Genomic DNA, 19741 nt, shown 5'->3' with positions numbered 1-19741 from the left:
GTGCTTTGTCAGGGTCAAGAAAGAGCAGTGAGGCAACAGGAAGAGGGTGGTTTGTAATTGGGACTGTTGAAAAATGTAAAAAATAGTCTTTTTTGGCAAGTGGGTAGCTTGAGTATTAGGAGGTTTATTTATTGACTCTTGACTGTGATAAATTGATTTGCTTAATAAAAGGAGAAGTTCAGTACTTGGAATTCTGTTAACTACCTGACATACCAGAACTGGATTTCTTAGTGGTCCTTCCTGATGATGGTATAAAAAATGTTACAAAAGTTGTAGCCGAAATATAGAATTTTTATATGAAAGGAAGCTGCACAGATATGTGTTGATATGCAGATTGATAAAATGGCAGTTACAATAAAGCCAGGCTTAACATCCTAGGTGTTCAGATGAAAGTGAAATGCCTTGATAACAGGTGGAAAACTGCTTGCTGAATTTCCAGTGAAGAATTTCTCTAGTAAAACTGGTGGACTTATATTAGAGCACTGCTTTGTAGTGGGTTGCCAGTTAAATCTCAAGTATGTGTTGAAAGAATGTTATGAAGAAGTTACCTAAATCTTGTATGAAGCACTTACAGTAAGGAATTAAGTTCTTCTGCAGAAAGTGAAATATCGATTCTATAGTTCTGCATTTTATTGTAAAAGTGAAACAGGAACAGATTTAAGCTCATTCTCATTTAGTTAAATATGCAAGTGGTGAATTATATACTGGTGTAAAATTCATTGGGTTAAATGGTGCCTGTGATTATCTTTAAGGCCCTGAATCCATGTCTCCTCTCAAATGGCAGCTATAGGTCTAGAATCTCATTGTGGACTTGCATGACTGTTCTACTGTAGGCTTTTTACATGATGACTTCCATGTTCTAAGTGATTATTTCAACCTAACTTCATTTTCATTCCTTTTTTTTTTTTGGATGTAGTGACTGTGGTAATTTTCTTACAGCAAGGTGTGAATGCCTAGCATTATAGAGATTTTTCTTGTATAATAAAAACTGCTAAGAAGATGCTCATTTTCTTCAGCCGGGAAAGGTGTCTCCTTTAAATTGTTTACATAGGTCTTTTCCATTTCAACCAAGTCTACTCACAGCTGAACCCCAAGTTTTGAACTAGACTTTGTCCTTTTCACACTCTTGAGAAAACAAATGTTTTAGTACTTTGTGTTCCTGATTCTCAGCTCTTTCTTCAGCCTGGAGCCCAGTATGTAATTGTCTTAGAATTGTACCCCAGTGTGTCTTGCACAGGAGAGGAGGGAGAGGACCTTGATTGTTTATTCCTTTGTCTTTCTTGCTGGCTTTCCCTTTCTTAATGTGAAAGTAGTCACAATATTAATACAAGTCTGCTCTTCCTCTCTACAATTTGCCTTGTTAATTTTGAATGTATTGCATTTCTGTGTCTCGTATGACATGGTTGAAGGTCAATCATGTCACCCTGCTGGCGTGTGTGTGTATGTAATACCACTCAGTGTCACTAATTATTATTCCACACTAATAAGTGTTTACTTTAATCCATCCTATAACAACAAATTGTCAATGGGACTACATTCTCTTTAGAGTAAAGAAATTAATTTTTTATAAGATTAAGGCAAATTCTTTATGGGATTGAAACAAAATAGTGTTTGACCTTGGCTGAGAGAATATGTCATTGGGGAAAAACATGTAAAGGTTTCTTCAGTGATTAATGAAAATTAGCTTCTTTTTGCCCATACCTTATTGACAGGAAAGTATTAAAACATCCTCTCAAAAGTATTTATCCTTGTAAGCTGTCTTTGTAGTTGTTTAATACATCTTAGTTTGTGCAAGCATAATCAGATTTTTTTTTTCCCCCCCCAGTCGGTGTTATCCGCTGTCCAATTTGTGGTCAGGAATGTGCAGAGAGACACATCATAGATAACTTTTTTGTGAAGGATACCACAGAGGTTCCCAGTAGCACAGTAGAGAAATCAAATCAGGTAAGTGCATTAACATGTAATCAAGTTAACACCTTTTGCATGTGTATGCATATCCTTGGCTTCTTGCTGTGTGGCCTTTCTGCCGTTCATATGCAGATAGAACTCTAAGTACTTAGACATCACATGGGGTAGCTCCTCTAGAAAATCCGTTAAATCTGTGAAAATGCATGCGAAGAAGGTGATTATCTTACTGTATTTCAATTGTTGATAGAAAATTTCATCATGATAGCAAAAGATAAAAATAAGGACTGGGCACTAGAAATGGGAATTTCTATACTTTGGACAGGGTACGTGAGGCACACTTTTAAGCAGAGACTCGAACAACACTGCATCAGGAGATCTCAGTGTAAAATGGAATCCTCTAGTGACATTGACTTTATTTTTCTTGTGTCAGTACTGACAAGACAGCACTAAATAGCTGGAGTCAAGATGCCAAAGAAGAGGCTTAAAATTCTAATTGGGGAAGATGGTATGTTCTAGGAGTTTCTTGTTTGGTTTTATTTATGTAGACTAGCTCTTCTTCATTTTGCAATTGAGTAATAGCTGTCTCATGAAAGCTGCTTGTCTGGAATAATAGTAATATTGGTGTGATTTTTTTCTCATTATGATTTTTAGGAGGCAAGTACCAATGTGGAAGCTGTACCAAATGAATAATCACATCTGTGTAGAACCACAGTTTAGCAATCTCTGTTATCAAAATATTGCATGTCTTCATTTTTAGCTAATAAGAGAGTATCTCATGTATCTCTTTACTCAAAAACTTTTTAATAAAGTCCAGGAAGTTATTGTAAATAGTTCAGCCTCTTTGTATGTTGCTACATTCTTTGTAATAATAGTACAAAAAGGTTGCTATGTCAGTGTGGCTTGAATTTTCAACTCATCCCTTAATATTGGGGTGGTAGTCTCCTTTTATTTTGAAAATGCCTCTTTTTTCCCCTTCCTGTTTTAGGGATACGTGTTACTGGCTCTTGATTTGTTTGTTTGGAGTGCAGTGTCTTAGAGGTCCTTTACTGTGTATTCTGGTTGTTTCAAAGATCAGCTGAAATTTGCGCTCATGTACATGAACGGGCACGTCCCTTGGGAACAGATGAAATTCCCCAGTCAGATTTGTGATACCGGCTCGCTGACTGCTGAAGGCATAAGTGTTGTCATCATCTCTGAGGAGCAGAACATATGTCTGGAAAATGTTAAACTGTTTTCAGTTTATAAGATATTTTGAAACTAGATTTCTGGGAAATAATAGACCTTACCAGAAACTGAAATTGAGTTGTGAGTCTCTGGAAGTACAAACAGTGTTCTTGCAATGTAGGACTGTTTGACCTTTGCTTTCTTTGTGTTTGGGAAGGGGGAGGTGTTAGTTTGGGTTTTTTTGTTGTTTTCCCATGGATATTGCAGGAAATTATCTGAATTTTGCAGATGTTTGAGAGATTTACACAGTCTAGCAATACTGTACCAGTAAGACTGACAAAAATACATAGTCCCTGTTGAAAATTTGATAACTTTTATAGTGACTTTAAAATTAGAATGAGAAGCAAAATAACAAATAACTTTGTTATGCAGAAGTAGTCCTGAATTATTTTGGGGGACTGGGGCTGTACCATATCCTCTGCTTAGTTATACAACAAGTCCTCTAAGATACCACTTTGTGGAGAGGTGATAGGAATGGATTTTTTCTTTTTTCTCAGGGGTGGTGACATATTTTGTTGTCTCTGCTCCCCCCTCACCGTTCCCCTTTCCCCTCTCAGTTTTGCTTTCCTTTCTGTGAAAGTTAAGTGGGGAATTCCATCCATTGAGTGGTGTGAGCAGATGTCAGGGAGGTTCTTGAAAGCCTTTGTGTTTCCTTAGGATGCCTTCTCAAACTTTGGTCTTACTCTTCCATTCCATATTTGTTTCTCCCTCTCCCTAACACAAACCAGCAGTCTCACATTTAGAAAGCAAGTCTGTTCTTCAGCTAGGTTCCCTGGCTGAACTCACCACACTTTCTGCAGCAGTTGAAGACAAAACAGCAGACTTTGCTGAACCTTTGCAGAATAGGACATTAATGTGCTTTTCTGCTGACTTTTTTATAAAAGAATTGGAGCTAGATGTTTGGTTATATGCCTGCTAAGTGAGCACGTACCTTACCTCTTGGAAATGAATGATGTGCTGTTCTCTTTGAATAGATTTATTTTGGTATGATAATGACAGGTTTTGTACATTCCTTTGTACGTTGATGTAAAAAGGTTCTGAAAACCTCTCTGTTTAGTAACAGCAAAGTTAAATCAATAATAGTTAAACAAATTAGTGTCCTGTTCAAGGGGGAATATTACGAGGTTTAAGAATGATACAACCTTCTAATCAGCCTGTCTTGTTTTGGCCTTTCAAGGAGCAAAGAGAAAAAGTAAATTTGCCATTAGCAAGATAGGCAACATAGCAGAGGAATTAAAGTGGAAAAGATACTGACACTTGCAGGATATACTGGATCAGAGATTCTGTCAAAAACTTTGGCTATTTTATAGAATTTTTCTACTGAGATGGTTAATTTGTCTTTGATAGTTTGGCAGCTTTATCAGGATGCTTAAGAAATGAGAATTAGAGGCAGGCAGTAGGTTCTATGCAAATAATGTAGCTTGAAACCATTGGTCTGTATCTATGACTAACCTCTATATGTGTATTGTCAGGAAGGACTAGTTTGTTTTGATTCAAGAGGAACTGCAAAAGATCTCTTTCAAATAAAATGTTTGGTTGTTTCAGATTTAAAATGGTACAAACACTAAAATAATTTTCAGCATATTGAATTAAAACTGTAGGAGTGAATTATCATGGAGCCTGGCATTAAGGGATGAGAAAAATAACTGGAACCCATTAAAATGCTATCTTTTTATCTAAAATAATGTTTATCTTAACCTGATCTGGGCAGTTCAGTACCCTTCTTAAATGGCTGTGCTTTATAGCAATTAGTACTGAAAGCTTCAGAAGAAAAAGAAGTGAGCATAAAGGAAGTGTAAAACTCGCCATTAGGTATTCCACAAGGGCTTTCCTGGCTAACACTAAAGATTTTGTGCTGGCTGTTAGCATGGGAAGCTTTCCAGAAGGAAAGAAACAAACAGGCAATGCAATTGTGATACTCCTGAAAGTAATCATTGTAGGTTGTGGACAGCTAGAACATAAATACTTCAAAAGAGCAGGTGCTTTATAATTTTTTTTGACATTGTGATTTCTTGAAAGACTTGGCAAAATTATCAGCTTCTAAAGAGAAGTTTGAAAATAAAAATTAATTATACTTCATTTCTAAGAATGAGCGGAAAGGAGCTGACCCGAGAGATGGTACTGAAGCAAGTGCTAGATTAGAGTAAGACTAAAGGGTAGATAAGTGAGGTAAACTTAGGAACTTTAACTGAAGAAAATTGTTTGATATGTGGAAAACCATGAAAGTAGAAATGAAGTGTGAGATTGATGTAGCAGAGATCACAGCGATAACATGGGTGTTGTTGCAGCATCCTGAGCCTCTAGGGCATTCTAGTCTAGGTCCTAATTCTCGTTGCTGCTGTGTCCACAAGAGAACATATATAAAAATATTTTTTATTTTTGGTTTCTGTATCTTTACCAGTTACTGTCCAGAGAGTTTTAAATACTGTAGTAGGAATAAAGAACAGCTGGGCTTTATGTGAGATATTGGGAATGTAGTAACAAAGCAAGGTGCGAGCTCAGACCTGATACTTGATCCGAATACTAGCACAGCAAGTCTGACTGGCATAATGAGGAGATTAACGAGGACAATTTAGAAGAATGTTTTTCTAGATTTGTATGGTGTCAGATGAGCCACTATGTGTTTTTCCAAACAAGAACTATATGCTTAAGCAGCTTATAAAAGGTGTACCTGTGCCTAAAATATCTTTGAAAGCCAGTGGTTTAGGGCAGTGGTTCATTGACTCAGGGAGTCACAATGTGGTGGTGTGTGCTTTGGAAAGATGTGGCTGTTGATCGGATGGTGGGGTGAGAAGGCATATATTGATTCATTTTGGGATATCAACACATGGTTCATATTTAGAGTTACATATAGGCAGGAATGCCCCAAAAGACAGCTGCTGTCTTTGGTGAATTTGTATGTACCAAGAGATAGTTATATAACTTTTAACATGGATGGAAAGCATTGCATCTATTTTACACTGGTGAAGTTTGGAGCATTAGTTCACTGAATATTCATCTGGACTACATTGCTCTCTTCCTTTAAAACCTTTGCTTGATTATTTAATCTCTTTAGTACTCAAAGTATATTTAATTGGAAGAGTGGTTAGCTACTAGCTATATAGCTGAGAAGACAGGTCTATTACCTACATTCTTTCATGTAAATCTGAGGTTTTTTCTGTTGCAAAAGCTTGTATATTTACTTAAAATACTACTTATCTGCAACATGCTGAGTAATTTCTACTTTCATTAAATTCAACTGAAGGCTGAAAGAACACTTCCCGGGGTTATAAATACTAGAACTAGTAACTGAATTAAATTTAATTACAAGGAAAACTCAATTAAAAATAAATACCTGTCTAACTAGAATAAAGGCTTACAGATTAACTAGAGAGAGTTTTCTTTGAAATCACTGAAACTCTGCTTGAATGAGTCACAAAAATAAGAATGAAATAAGTTTTGTAAGAGCATAACAAATATTTGCAGTAATTGTACTTCCGTGTACTTTAGCTGTACCACTTATCCTAATAAGTAGGAATTTTAGCAAAATCCAACCTATGTCTGAAATGCGTATTTCAAATTAGAAGTGTATAGAAGCAAATCTAGTTTCTACCTAGAAGGCATAGCTGTTTTGACAGCTTATGTTATGATGTCTATGAAAAGCTTTAGAAATTTATTTCACATCCATTTGGTGGCTTTGAAGGGTATAAAGTTGGAATATATATTTTTGGGCCTACAAAGGAGGAGTTTTGATTCATTTGGCAGCAGCTGATTATTGGTTATTGAATCACAATCTTCATCTCATTCTACATTTAGCAGGTCAAACGAGTTGATACAGAACAATAAAGCCTATTGAAAAAGGAAAATAGACAAAACTCTTGGAATCTTGGAGGAATGAATAACTTAAGAAATTCTTTGAACTTATTTAAATGCCCTGGCATGTAGCAAGTTCATCTGCCTAATTTTGCCAAAGGTGACCTATAAAGACCTGTGGGGGTTTGGTTTGTTTTATTATTTGTTTTTAATTGGGTTCCTACCTTTTTTTTTTTTTTTTTTTTTTTTGTTTTGCTTCTTTGACCTAAAGAATACCTGAAAGACATTTTTTTTTCTGTGCTTATTTTATTTTCACTGTTGTTTACACTAGAAAACCAAATATCCAGTCTGTTATTCTCCAGTATGACTTGCACTTCTGGTTATCTGGGGACATAGCACAATCATACCTCTCTGGCAAAAAGACTGATTTGAAAACTTCTCATCCTGCCCAGTCAGTTCACTGCCCAGTCAGCAGTGCTGATGTAACTGAGCCCTGGGCTCTAGTGATGTAATAAATCTGGTTTTACGCCACAGTCTTGCAGAGGGTTGCATTGGCAAACCTAAGACAAAAGGAGGGAATTTCTTTTATGGGAGTTTCTGCCAGACAAAAGGTAACGTTGAAGTAATGCCTCAGTGATACTTGCTGTTCTGAGGGTTTTTTCCCAACAAGCTGTGCTGAGTCAAGAATACTTTTCTTTCTTTTTTTTTTTTTTTTTTCCCCAAATGTCATTGAATTAAAGGGTTAATAGCAAGTATTGTGGTTTAACCTCAGCTGGCAACCAAGTACCATGCAGCCTCTCACTTCCCCCTCTTTGCTTTATTTTCCGCCCCCCACCTTCAGTGGAATGGTTAGAAGAATTGGGGGTGGGAGGAGGTAAAACTGTGGGTTGAGCTAAGAACAATTTAATAATTGAAATAAAGTAATATTAAATAATTATAATAATAGTAGTAGTAGTAATGGAAGGCGGGAGGAGAGAGAGGGAGGAATAAAACCCACGACAGACAAGTGATGCTCGGTAAAATTGTTCACCACCCACTGACTGATGCCCAGCCCAGTCCCTCCCAGCCAACTCCCCACAGGTTATATATGGAGCATGATGTCCTATGGTATGGAATATCCCTTTGGCAAGTTCAGGTCAACCATACTGGCTGTGCTCCCTCTTTGTGCATGTCCTGACTTGGCAGAGCCTGGGAAGCTGAAAAGTCCTTGACTTTGGATAAGCGCTACTTAACACACTGATGTTCTAGTGGTTGCTATCAATATTATTCTTATAATAAATCCAAAACCACAGCACTGTGCCAGCTGCTAAGAAAAATCAAAACCCAGCAAACTCTATTCCAGCTGAAATCAGGACAGCAAGTAAAAGTTTTCAATTTCCTGATTACAGTTCACTTCCTTTAATTGCTTTATTTCCATTTTCTAGGCCTTTTTTTATGATGTCCTGACCTTGGTATTTCTACCTAGTCTAGTAGTCTGGATAGGACTAAGAATTTTATTGCTAAGAGAAGAGGGAGAAGAAAAAGAAAAATCAAGGAGAAGATTTAAAAAAAAAAAAAATTCTTTTGAAAAATAAAACTTCCAGGCATCATTTTTGTAAAGAAACAGAAAAAGGGGCACAAGCCCAATTTTTTCTCCTTTGCAGGTCACCTTTAATGAAAAGAAACTGCTTCAATCTCCAAGTGACAACAAGAGGGGTCAACAACCCTTGTGTTGTAACTTCATTTCTCAGAAGATAATTGCTTTGAGAGGCAACATGATCCAGAAGAATAAACACATCATTGGGAATCTGGAACTTCTATGTTCAAATTCCAGTTCTGTCAGTAACTTGCTATGTGGCTTAAGGCAAGTTTTGTGCTAATTTTCCTCTCTTTCTTGAAGGGGAAACTGGGACATAGTTCTACATACGTATTTTCTATCTGCATAGGATGTAAATATTTGCTTCCTCTTTGACTTAATCTATATTTACCTTGTGTGGGTGCAGAAGTCATTTCATTGGGTTTTTTTAATCAAATTGAAAACAAAACTAAAATCTAAAATTTTCTCCTTTTTGCACCTGCAAGCAGAATTCTGTCACTGTGACCTGTAGGATATCGCAGTCTTCAGATAACCTGGGGCTTTGGTTTGCAGCAGTGCTCAGTGTTGACAGAAATGGGTGGTAGTTACCTAAGCGAGTATCTGCGTAAGCACGTTTCTATTTTTCACTACCAAACCCCCCTTGAAGGTGGGACTACAGAGGCATTGTAAAGGAGGAGTAAACAATGAAATAATGTTATCAGCGTGTGAAGTGGTGCTGTGTAGCATTCAAAATTTTCAACGCGTTGTTCAAAGTGTGGTTCCATAGCAGTTTTTTCTTGTGGGTGTATTGACTCTGGGAAGAGAGGTTTTGGTCTGCTATCATGTTTGTTTTCCTGAATTCATTTTTTTTTCCCTAGGTCTCTTGGGTAAAGTCCAAAGAGCTCCAGGAATTAACAGGCCACACTTTGAAAACTATTAGGCATTGGTTGCAAATCTGTTCTAGGGTAGCTTTTCTGATAAACTTAACTGGAATACTGTCTTTAAGTGGTGATGCAGAGATTCGTGAGAGGAACCCTGCTGTGTGTGCTTCGTGAAACTCTGAGCAGGGGACCAGAAACTGAAATTAAAGCTGAGGGAGGCTTCTAAAGTCAGAACAGTGCTGATCATGTTCTGTCATTAGTAAATATTTCCCAACAGCATCTTGTATACAGTAAACATTGCATGGCTTCTAAGGGTGCAGTGGCTGGCAGAAAGTAGTGGTTTGACTTTTATCATGTCAGGTCAAGATTTTAGAGTAACACTGGCAAAATGACCTCTTTATTTGAAAAGTCACATTCAGTTACTTTTATGCAGTTATTTATAGTGTTCCTGTACCTCGGGCAGTTTTCCATTCTAATTTCACTGTTTTCAGAAAACTGTAGAAGTGCACTGATGATGTATGAACAAGAGCTTGTATATATATTCCAAACTTATTTTAACAGCTACCTTTTCTTCCTCTCATCAGGTCTGCACAAGCTGTGAAGACAATGCAGAAGCTCATGGTTTTTGTGTGGAATGTGTAGAATGGTTGTGCAAGACCTGCATCAGAGCTCACCAGAGGGTTAAATTTACAAAGGATCATACTGTGAGGCAGAAAGAGGAAGTATCTCCAGGTAACACACTTGATTTATAATTTCCCAAAGAATGTATATCTACCTTGGAAAAATGTACTGGACCACCATTTTTTTTTAACTGATACACTTCAAAAACTGTATTCCTGAACCCTAGTAAATGCAAAAGAACAGATTCATTTTGATATAGCCCTTTGGTGCATATGAATTAGTGGAACCATTTTATTTTTCTGGCTGGTAGTGGATATGTTTTCATAGTTTCCTGCCTTCCAGTCACTTATTTCAATTTTTGTTGCTAAAGGCTGCAATCATTTGAACAAATTATGGTGTTTCTTTGAATCTTCATCTAAGTGGATCTCTTAATTGATGCCGCTAACAAAAGAGAAAACTTTATTTTAAGCGTTAGATGCATAGCTACTGAATAGGAAGACTTCACTAAGGCTGGGACTATGAAAGCTGTTTTTCTGTCATTTTTTTCCCGTCAGATAGGCTGTAAAGTTATAAGAAAACCCTACAGGTTGTTTTTTTCATAGGAATTTTCATTCATAGGAATATTTTTTTTTACATAGATTTTATCTCTCACCTGGAGTGATTGCACATTATTGTCTAGACCTTGAGAGATCAGTTGCAGAAAATCTTCTTTAGGCATTTGGCTCCTCTAGTTTATGTAGAGGTCTACCAGATGGTTTATATGAGCTTTACTGTTGTATTCTGCAGCAAAAGGAGCACTAATAGATTGTATTTTTTTCAACAGTCTTAACAATAAGCATACCCAGTTAGCAATGAAATGTGCCAGAATTCATGTTTTAGCTAAGTATGTTTTAAGTTTGACGTGTTTTGCCATAGAAATGAAAGGGAAGTATGCTATGACTTAGGGTATTTTTCCTCAGTAGAATCTAGGATATTTCAGGCTGGAAGGGACCTCAGGATATATCTAGTCCAGCCTCCTGCTTAAAGCATTCATCTGAGAGCAGTTCAAGTTGCTCTGGGCTTTATCTGTTCAGGCCTTGGGAACCAACAGTGGTGAATGTGGTGTACAGTACAGCCTCCCTGAGAAATCTTGGCTGTTCTGTAGTAGAAAAGGTTGTACCTCTATTCATTGAGAACCTCTTTTGTTTCCATTTTTTCCCATTGTTTTTTGTCTTTTAGTGACATTGTAGGACAGTAATAAACATAATAGGACATTAATGAACAAACATTTTACCCTTTCAAATGCATCCATTGGACTTGCATGATTTTTCTTGTAAATATATGAATTTTTATATGATGTTTATAAATGACTATATATTATTTTAAATATATGCATTAGAACAGAGATGTATTGTCATTCCACCCTATCTAGATAGGGTGAATTTTATGTATAATGTGGGATTTAACTTCTGCAATCTGTTGCTCAGAAGGTATCTTCCACCATGATACTTAGAAGATATACACTGTGTTCTGTATCCCACTTTCACATGGGGTTAGTCAAAAGTGAGTACTGAGTGTAGTGACAAAAGTAGGGGGTAAAAGTGGCTGATGGACTGTTAGGCAGAACATGACGTGGTGGTAGGAATGGTCTCAGTTCATTCAGGCCTCCTTGAAGGATACAGTTCTGAAAATAACTTCCTCCAGATTTCTTGAAAATAAGTAGATGAATGAGTACAGAAAAGAGATCTTACTGATCTGCAGTGAAGGATGGGCTGCAGTGTGAAGCCAGTTTTCATTACAGGCCATATAATCCTCACAAACTCAGGTGTCCAACCTAACTCTTTGGAAATTAGGCTATGTTGATTAAATTGTTTTAAAGAACAGATTTAACTTCTATGATCTAATAGTGTTACCTATGCTCTTTAATATTTACTCAGTAGAAACTGAAGAGAGATCCCTCACCCATTTAGAAGGGGGTCTTGAAAGGAAGTTAGTAACTCCTGCCTATTGCATTCTGTATGTTTTGTACTTCTGAATGCCTGTGTCTTGATATCCTCAACCCTCCTTTTACCAATTCAACTGAGAAAGAAGACAGAGCATGAATTAAGTCAGCCATCTCCTCATTTCCATTTAAGAAAGGAACTTGCTGGTTGTGCAGTGTTTTGCAGCTGCAGCAGTACTGGCTACTCCTTTTGTAAATAGTTTTGTGAGGCCATAACAGATTATGGTAATAGGTTCTAGACATTTTCCATGAGAGAGGGTGCTAGCTCCATGCTTGAGCAAGAGTGAGACATTGCAGTTTAAGCTTATGGCTGTTATATTCTCCATTAGGTGGCCTGATACACACTTACAGCGTCTAGGGGAGGAATATGGTAAGAAAAACCAGGAGAATGCAAATCTTTAATAAGTTCAGGAGACTGACTAACATCTTCCTTTATTCAACAGAGGCAGTTGGTGTGACCAGTCAGCGACCAGTGTTTTGCCCTTATCACAAAAAGGAGCAGCTGAAGTTGTATTGTGAAACCTGTGACAAGTTGACCTGCCGAGACTGTCAGTTACTAGAGCACAAAGAGCACAGGTATCAAAGCAAAGCATATGTTTTATACATCCCACTTTTAGGAAGACAGCTCGAAGTAGATTGTAGTCCTAACTGTATGGAATACAGTCAGGTGAAAAAAGTGAAAAATGAAATTTTCTGCTTGGAAATGAAGCTCACAAATAAGCAGAGATTGTATCCAAAAGAATGGGACTGATGAGTGTGTGTTAGTTTAGAATAAAACCTAATTCCTCCAGTTGTTAATCCGGTGACTTAAACACAAGACCTTTCTTTTACTGTCAAGTTATTTAGATAGAATTCGTTGCTATGCAGCTCTTCAGAAAGCACAGGGACTGTGTTATGCAACTATACACTTCTGTGTAATTTCTCAATTTGTCCTTCAACAAGATGATTATATAACAGAACATTACCAAACAGTCTCAGAATGGAGCAACTGGGGATTTTTTTCTATGAAGAGCTCTTCCAAAGGAAGAGTAAACCTACGGTTTGGCTAAACTGTACTTTGACCACACTATTTATAACACTCAAATCTTTGTGTTGCTGTTCTTTGGTCATCTCTTACGTGTCATAGAAGCTGAAATGCAGAATTGCATACAACTTCTGAGTTCATGACAAAAATCTTGCTGGTTAAAACATACAGTAGTGGTCTGGGACAGATGCACTCTGGTTAAATACTAATATGCTCTCTATACCTGATGCCAGCACCCAAAAAGCTTGCTTGCCTGACCAGGTGAGCATCAGTAGGTTGGTCACTGTTGCTCCTTGGAACAGGCTAAATGCTGCTCTTGCAGAGTTGCAATCTTCCTCTTGAATTCTCCTTTTCTTAGGATTTACATCCCTTTTCTTTCTCAAATTGTTGATTATATCAGTTCCTTGATTTAAAATGTTTCAGTTCCTTAATTTAAAATCAGTTCCTTGATTTTAAAATGTTTATTTGAAATTAAAACTTCTGCCCACTCAGCAATTTCTTTTCTATTTCTGCATCCTTGTCTTGCACAAAGTAATAGCTTATATGTTTTCTCACATTCAAAGTGATGACTACATCAAAACATTAATTTTTCTTTTATTAAAATTAGGCCATGGTCACACAATATCCTTTTGTATTTATGAAAATCATAAACTCTCCCCCCAGTATTACAGGAAATAGACTGTAGAATCAAATGTACTATAAATAAAATATGTCAGCATTTGCTGACATTTGCTTCCATGATGACAGTTAAATTTTGGACTTCAGCAGCAGCTTTCTTCAGTTAAAGATTTTGTAAGGCAATCTGTTTTTTAGCAAGTATATCACACCTTTTGCATGTGTAAATACTCAATGCTTTTTACTACAGGTACCAGTTTATAGAAGAAGCCTTTCAGAACCAGAAAGTGATAATTGAGACACTAATCACCAAATTGATGGAGAAGACTAAATACATAAAATATACAGGGAAACAGATCCAAAACAGGTATGTATCAGATTTCGAGGTTAAAACTGACTGAGGGCAATTTACATACACTGTAATTTCTTGAAATGTTTCAATGAGTGTATTTTGTACCTCTGTCCTTTTATTCTTCCAGAAAGAGAAATTCCAAAGTCTTCAGTTCGCTGTAGTGACTGGTTCAATGTGCTTGATTGTGTTAGGTAACTCTGCTGCTCAGCCTGTGAACTTAATGGGCAGCAGTTGCTTGGGTGCAACAAAGCAACTTATGCAATAAGGACTGTAAAAGGCAATCTTAAATGCTTCCCCACCATCAGCACACTTACTTTCTGAGTGTAGATCCCTCTTAGAAAGTGAAAGGTTATGACTCATGCTTTCATAATGCTTGTGACACGTATTTGAAGATTTATGTAATACTTTTATGCTTGGGGCTTTATTCATTCAGTACTACAAACCTAGTGATGGCAGAGCAAAGCACAAAAGGCTTAGTTGGTAAAACACCTTGCCCTGCTGAGCCACGAGAAGGTAATTGCCTAATATTCTGCCTGCTTTGCTAGAAGAACACTGTCGGAGCACTGTTTTGTTCTGTTTACTGGACCAAACTTTCATTATAGAAAGAATGCTAGGATGTAGACCGTAAGGTAATAAATCAGATAAACTAGACATTTAAAGTAGGTATCGGAGGCTCAGAGCCAGGATTTTGCAGGCTTGAGGAATGAGGGTCACCAACAAAGTTGAAAAGTTCAGCCTTGAGGAAGACAACTGTGGCGACCACCAGAGGGATGAAGGCTCGCTGTCAACCGCCACAGTGAAAGACTACACATGCACCAGAGAAGATTCTGGAAAGTCTCTGCCCAGAGACTAGCCTACTTATTAATATGTATGTTATGGGATGTAACTATGTACTTACAAGCATATAAGATAGCAGAAGTTGCACTTTCAGGTTGAGCACGGTTTGTGTGGTGCGAACCACCTTGCTCCCAACGTTGCAATAAACAAATACCTTTCTGCTTAAAGATGCAAAGTCTCTGAGCAGTTCTTTTATTCCGAGGTTTTTCGGCATCACTGGGAGAAAAATAAATCTGTAAAATGCGATCTGCAGTGGGCCTTTGTGACTGCTGCTTCAGCAGAGTTCAGAGGCAGCAGTACCCACGGAGATTCAACACAGTACAGGATGCCGAGATGCAACTTGAACTCTTCCTTCATCTTAGCAGTAGAGGTTTTCCCAATATAAGATTCTGCTTTGCTGTTAGGAATTTGAGCACTGTTGTTGAAATTGGACAATCTACTGGTTTTGTTTGTAATGGAGTGCCATTCTGCATTAGATGGAAATTAGACTTGAACAGTTTTGAGTGCCATGGACCATTCCAGAAATGTGCCAAACAGCGGAAAATCAAGAATTTCAACTACAATGAGCGTTTAATTTTTATAAGTAACAGATGTCAGTAATTTTACAGACTTATGGCATTAGAATTTGCCACCAGTTAATTAATTTTGTCATAGGTCACTTACTTGCTCTTTCTGTTTCTCCCAGTAGTATACCTGACTATAAGTATCTGATGATATCTGTATTAATTGGGGCATATGACCAAGAAATATTGTAGTCTCAGCAACAGATTTTTTAATACTGTGTAGAGGGTGGGGTTTGGGAGCTAAAGAACATTATTTTCTGTTCTGTCTCCTTACAGAATTCTTGAAGTGAATCAGAATCAAAAGCAGGTGGAACAGGATATTAAAGTCGCCATATTTACACTGATGGTAGAAATAAACAAAAAGGGAAAAGCTCTGCTACATCAATTGGAGGTAATTTCATTTCTAAGAAACAGAAATGCCAGTTGTAATTTTTTTTTCTATGTATTCACATTAAAGTAAAAAACATTTCTAGCACTAGTCCCCTGCGCATGTCCTGTCACAATTCCAAAGTGGAGAGATGTTCTGTACAAGCAACTTGAGCAGGTGGGATTTTGGTGGATGAGAATTTGGGTTTTGAGGAGCAGTTGCTGTTTTGTTTGTAATTATTATCTGTGTTCTCTGTTTTGGGAGTCAGGCCTTTCTCTGAGCCCGGTTTCTTTCTCCATGCTTTTGCAGGTCATAATTCTGTGCATCATACATGAAAAGTTTTCTGTGCATCAGAAATTTTCATAAATTCAGCAATCCAATAGCAAATCACAAGATAGAATTGCCTAGAATGAATACCTGGAAAAATATTACCTCCAGTTTTATAACGTGTGTGTATATAAAGAAGCTCACACACACACATACACACACATATATATATGAAATGTATTGCAAGAGAAAATGGGAATTAGCACAGAAAGTCCTTATATCTTGAATACATGTATACTGACTTTTCTGTTTGATAGCTGTATCAGGGGGCAGCTAAGAGAAGAGCTAAGTGAAACCACTTTACCATTGTGAACTACAAATGCCTGTTAACTGTAAGTTGAACCCTTTGACTGGAACTGCTTTTCTACTTGCAGACTCTGGCAAAAGAGCATCAGATGAAACTTCTGCAGCAACAACAGGAAGTGGCGGGTCTCTCTAAACAGCTGGAACATGTCATGAATTTTTCCAAATGGGCAGTTTCCAGTGGGAGCAGCACAGCACTCTTGTACAGCAAACGCTTGGTAAGGTTAGGAAGATAGCTCTCTCCATTTAGTTAGAGACTTTAGTTTAGGCACAGATGCTTGTCAGTAGTGGTAGGGTATTAGAATTTTTAATGTCTTTCTACTAATTGGAATATTTATATATAGTTTTTCATGGTTTTCTCTTAAACATAAACACAGAATATTTCTAATAATTTAGCTCTCTGATCATGATTTTCTCCTGTTAGACTGCCATAGAACTGTTGTTGTGGGTCTGCAGAAGTAGGAGCAACTCCTTTTCAGTGGGTTGAAAACTATGAAGCCCTGAAACACTGGGAAAAAAGTTGTGTCCCCTACATCATCACTGCACTTCTTTTCAGTAATTGCTACAGCTTCTAAGTTATAAGCTTATAAGATGGTGTATATCAGTGTCTGATATCTAGCATTTTAATGCAAAAATTGCTGTATTTTTTTATTCTGTCAGACTTGTCTCCCACTGAAAGTCTTCCAAAATGGATAAAAATGAAGCTGAGGCTTTTGTTTTTCCAGTGCAAACAGTTGAAAAGCTAAATATTTCAATGCTATGACACTTGGGATCTGAGTGCATGTGCTCTCGCTAAGCTGACTCCTCATAATGAACAGAAATCCTAGAATATTTGAAATAAAAACCAAACCAAATGCTGACCATGATCTGTCCAACAGGTTACTAGATTGTACTAGCCTGGTAACAGAAACCTGTGACTGTTGAGGAAAGATGCTAGGTCTGTTTTTTATCAGTTCCCATAACTGGCTCACAAAGTTTTTTCTTAATTTTCTCATTTCTTAGTTGAGCACTTTCCAGGGGATTTTGTGAGATTTGTTTGGTTTGGTTTTGGGGGTTTTGGTTTGGTTTTTTTTGTTGTTTTTTTTTGGCATCCTTTGTTGATACTGCAGGCTATAGCAAATAGTGGAATATTACTTGGTTTTATCAACTCCATGTAGTTCACTTGGAGAGACTCTGCTATGTGAGTAGGAAAACCAGTAGTGTTGCAGGCATCTTAATCATATAAACATTATGCAGTTGAAGAAAAAAACCATCTAGCCCATAAAGCCTCACCAAGTGAGAAATATTTTTCAAAATAACAGACTGAGCTTTAGAAAGGTGGTGTTACTTGGGAGCTGAGTAGCTAACCTGTCTGTGGGCAACTGGAAAAATCTAATCCTGAACAGTGATGCATAGAGGAGCATGTGAGACTTCTGCTCTGGCATATCCAACTGCTTCAACCCAGGAGGGAGGAGAATGCCCTTAAGTGCAGTGGTACAGCTCAGAGGCTGTACTTCAGGGAAACAGCACAGTAAACTTTTTGCAGGAAGGCAGTTTCCCAGCCTAGTTCTCCAAAACAAACTAAGCACTGTTAGCTACCACCACTACTAACAGGAGGTAACTAGTCTAGTCACGAGTTTATCTACAGTTGTATGTGTGTGCACAGTAATAGGAAAATAACGGATCAAACTATGACAAGAACTGTGTGTGACCAGTTTTGGTAACGGGACAAAAGACTAGAATTTCTGTAGTGTCGTGTACTTGATTCTGGTAGTGTTCACAGAAATCCTAAGAAATCTAAATTCAAAATACTAGTAGTGCACTTAAAATTTTCCACGGTCATTAATAAAACTTAAGTCTTGCTAATTTTGTTTATTTGGTCTTAAAACTGTCCTGCCTAAAATTGAAAAAAAAAATCTTGTAAACTGGAAGCTCTTATAAAATTCCACTGTAGAAAAACCCAATAGACTAGTATAATTTGAAACAGTTAAGATGATTTTGCTAAGTATGTCTGTTGAAGTTTTCCAGGAAATAATCTATCATTCAAGGAACCAAGTGTTGACCTCCTGAATTTTTTTTTTCTGTATCTGCTGTGTGAATCTAAAATTAGTGCCTGTTATATTTCTGTGTATCAGTGCCTGATATTTCCAGTGAAACAACTACAGGAAAACATTTTCTTTCTAGGAACTAGATAAATACTGAGCATTTGATAGAGTATTCTTTTGTGTAATCATAGTCCAGTCCTTTGGAACAAAGGCTTTGGGAGAATCTGAAAATACCTGTGAATCTGAGAGTTTTCAAAAACAGACTTTATAAAAATCTGTTCTTTGGCTGTCTGAAGAAAACTTAAATCTAGTACAAAGGAAAATTCCCTGCCATGATACTTGTTGCTAAACGGATGGCGTACTTTTCTTTGAAAGAAAAATAAATGGGCTAGTATAGATTGGGGGGATGGGAACACAGCAAGGGTTATGTGAATCTGTATTTCACATGCAAGTAGTTAAAGTCATTAAATGTAATGACCATGTTTGTGGGAGGATATGTATTTCTACAGGGAAGAACTTTTTTGGGTTTTGAGGCAGTAGTTGATTTGTTTTTAAAACTACATTAGAAATAAGGGAAAGAAGTTAAAAATATCTCTTTATATGTAGCTTGGACACATGTCTCTAACCTCAGTTCTCTAGGGGCTTGTTCAGGGTTTTATTTTGGGTTGGTTTGTTTGTTTTGTATGTGTATGTGTGTGTGTGTGTGTTTGGGGTTTTTTGTGCTGTTCAGATACATGGCTCTGGCCTCAAAAGGAAAAAAACGTCTTGTTTTTGTTACTGTTTTAGATTACATATCGTCTACGGTATCTTCTCCGAGCAAGGTGTGATCCTTCACCAGTCACTAACAATACCATCCAGTTTCACTGTGATCCAAGCTTCTGGGCTCAAAATATTTTCAATCTAGGTAAGATAAATTTTTATTAGCCCTTTGGTGTCTTGATCCTATTTTGAAAGCAGCTTTCTTTTTTGTGAAGATAGCCTCTGCATTATTTATTTCTTGATTTACTATGCTAAATTTATTTCCTTACCTGTAGGAAACATTTAAAGTGCATAGCATGGGAAAAATTATTATTTATGAATGCTTATGATAAAGTATTAATGAATTTACGTTGCCTGAATGGTACATGCGATGGTGAAAATGGCAGCTTTCAGTTTTCTGGTCAATGCATATAACTACCGGCTTCTGAAACAAGGAACACAGTCTATAGCCCTACTTCACATCCTGAGAGAAGGGTTCTAGAATTCAGTCTCATTCTGCATCTTTCAGCCCTTTTATTCTAGTTCAGTCCCATCTTCCCAAGCTGAAACCGTAGCAGCAACATAATATAGAATCATAGAATATCTCAAGTTGGAAGGGATCCATAAGG

General features: G+C 37.2%; 1 protein-coding gene across 2 annotated transcripts in view; it reads left to right on the top strand.

Annotated features, from left to right (window-relative positions):
• Positions 1-19741, top strand: part of TRIM24 (tripartite motif containing 24) — a 61193-nt gene that overhangs the window by 19060 nt on the left and 22392 nt on the right. The window contains exons 2-8 of one of the 2 annotated variants that reach the window (XM_050324416.1): positions 1826-1944; positions 9945-10092; positions 12406-12538; positions 13852-13968; positions 15630-15744; positions 16422-16568; positions 19161-19278. In XM_050324416.1, the coding sequence (XP_050180373.1) occupies positions 1826-1944; positions 9945-10092; positions 12406-12538; positions 13852-13968; positions 15630-15744; positions 16422-16568; positions 19161-19278 (897 nt within the window). Of the gene's footprint in view, positions 1-1825; positions 1945-8705; positions 8768-9944; positions 10093-12405; positions 12539-13851; positions 13969-15629; positions 15745-16421; positions 16569-19160; positions 19279-19741 lie in introns of those variants that run through there. The other variant, XM_050324417.1, reaches the window with a different exon arrangement.

The sequence above is a fragment of the Myiozetetes cayanensis genome, unplaced genomic scaffold (genome assembly GCF_022539395.1).
Source record: "Myiozetetes cayanensis isolate MyiCay16 unplaced genomic scaffold, myiCay2020 scf3, whole genome shotgun sequence".
Lineage (NCBI taxonomy): Eukaryota > Metazoa > Chordata > Aves > Passeriformes > Tyrannidae > Myiozetetes > Myiozetetes cayanensis.
The sequence above is the reverse complement of the archived record's forward strand: the minus strand, read 5'-3'. Positions and strand labels throughout refer to the sequence as shown.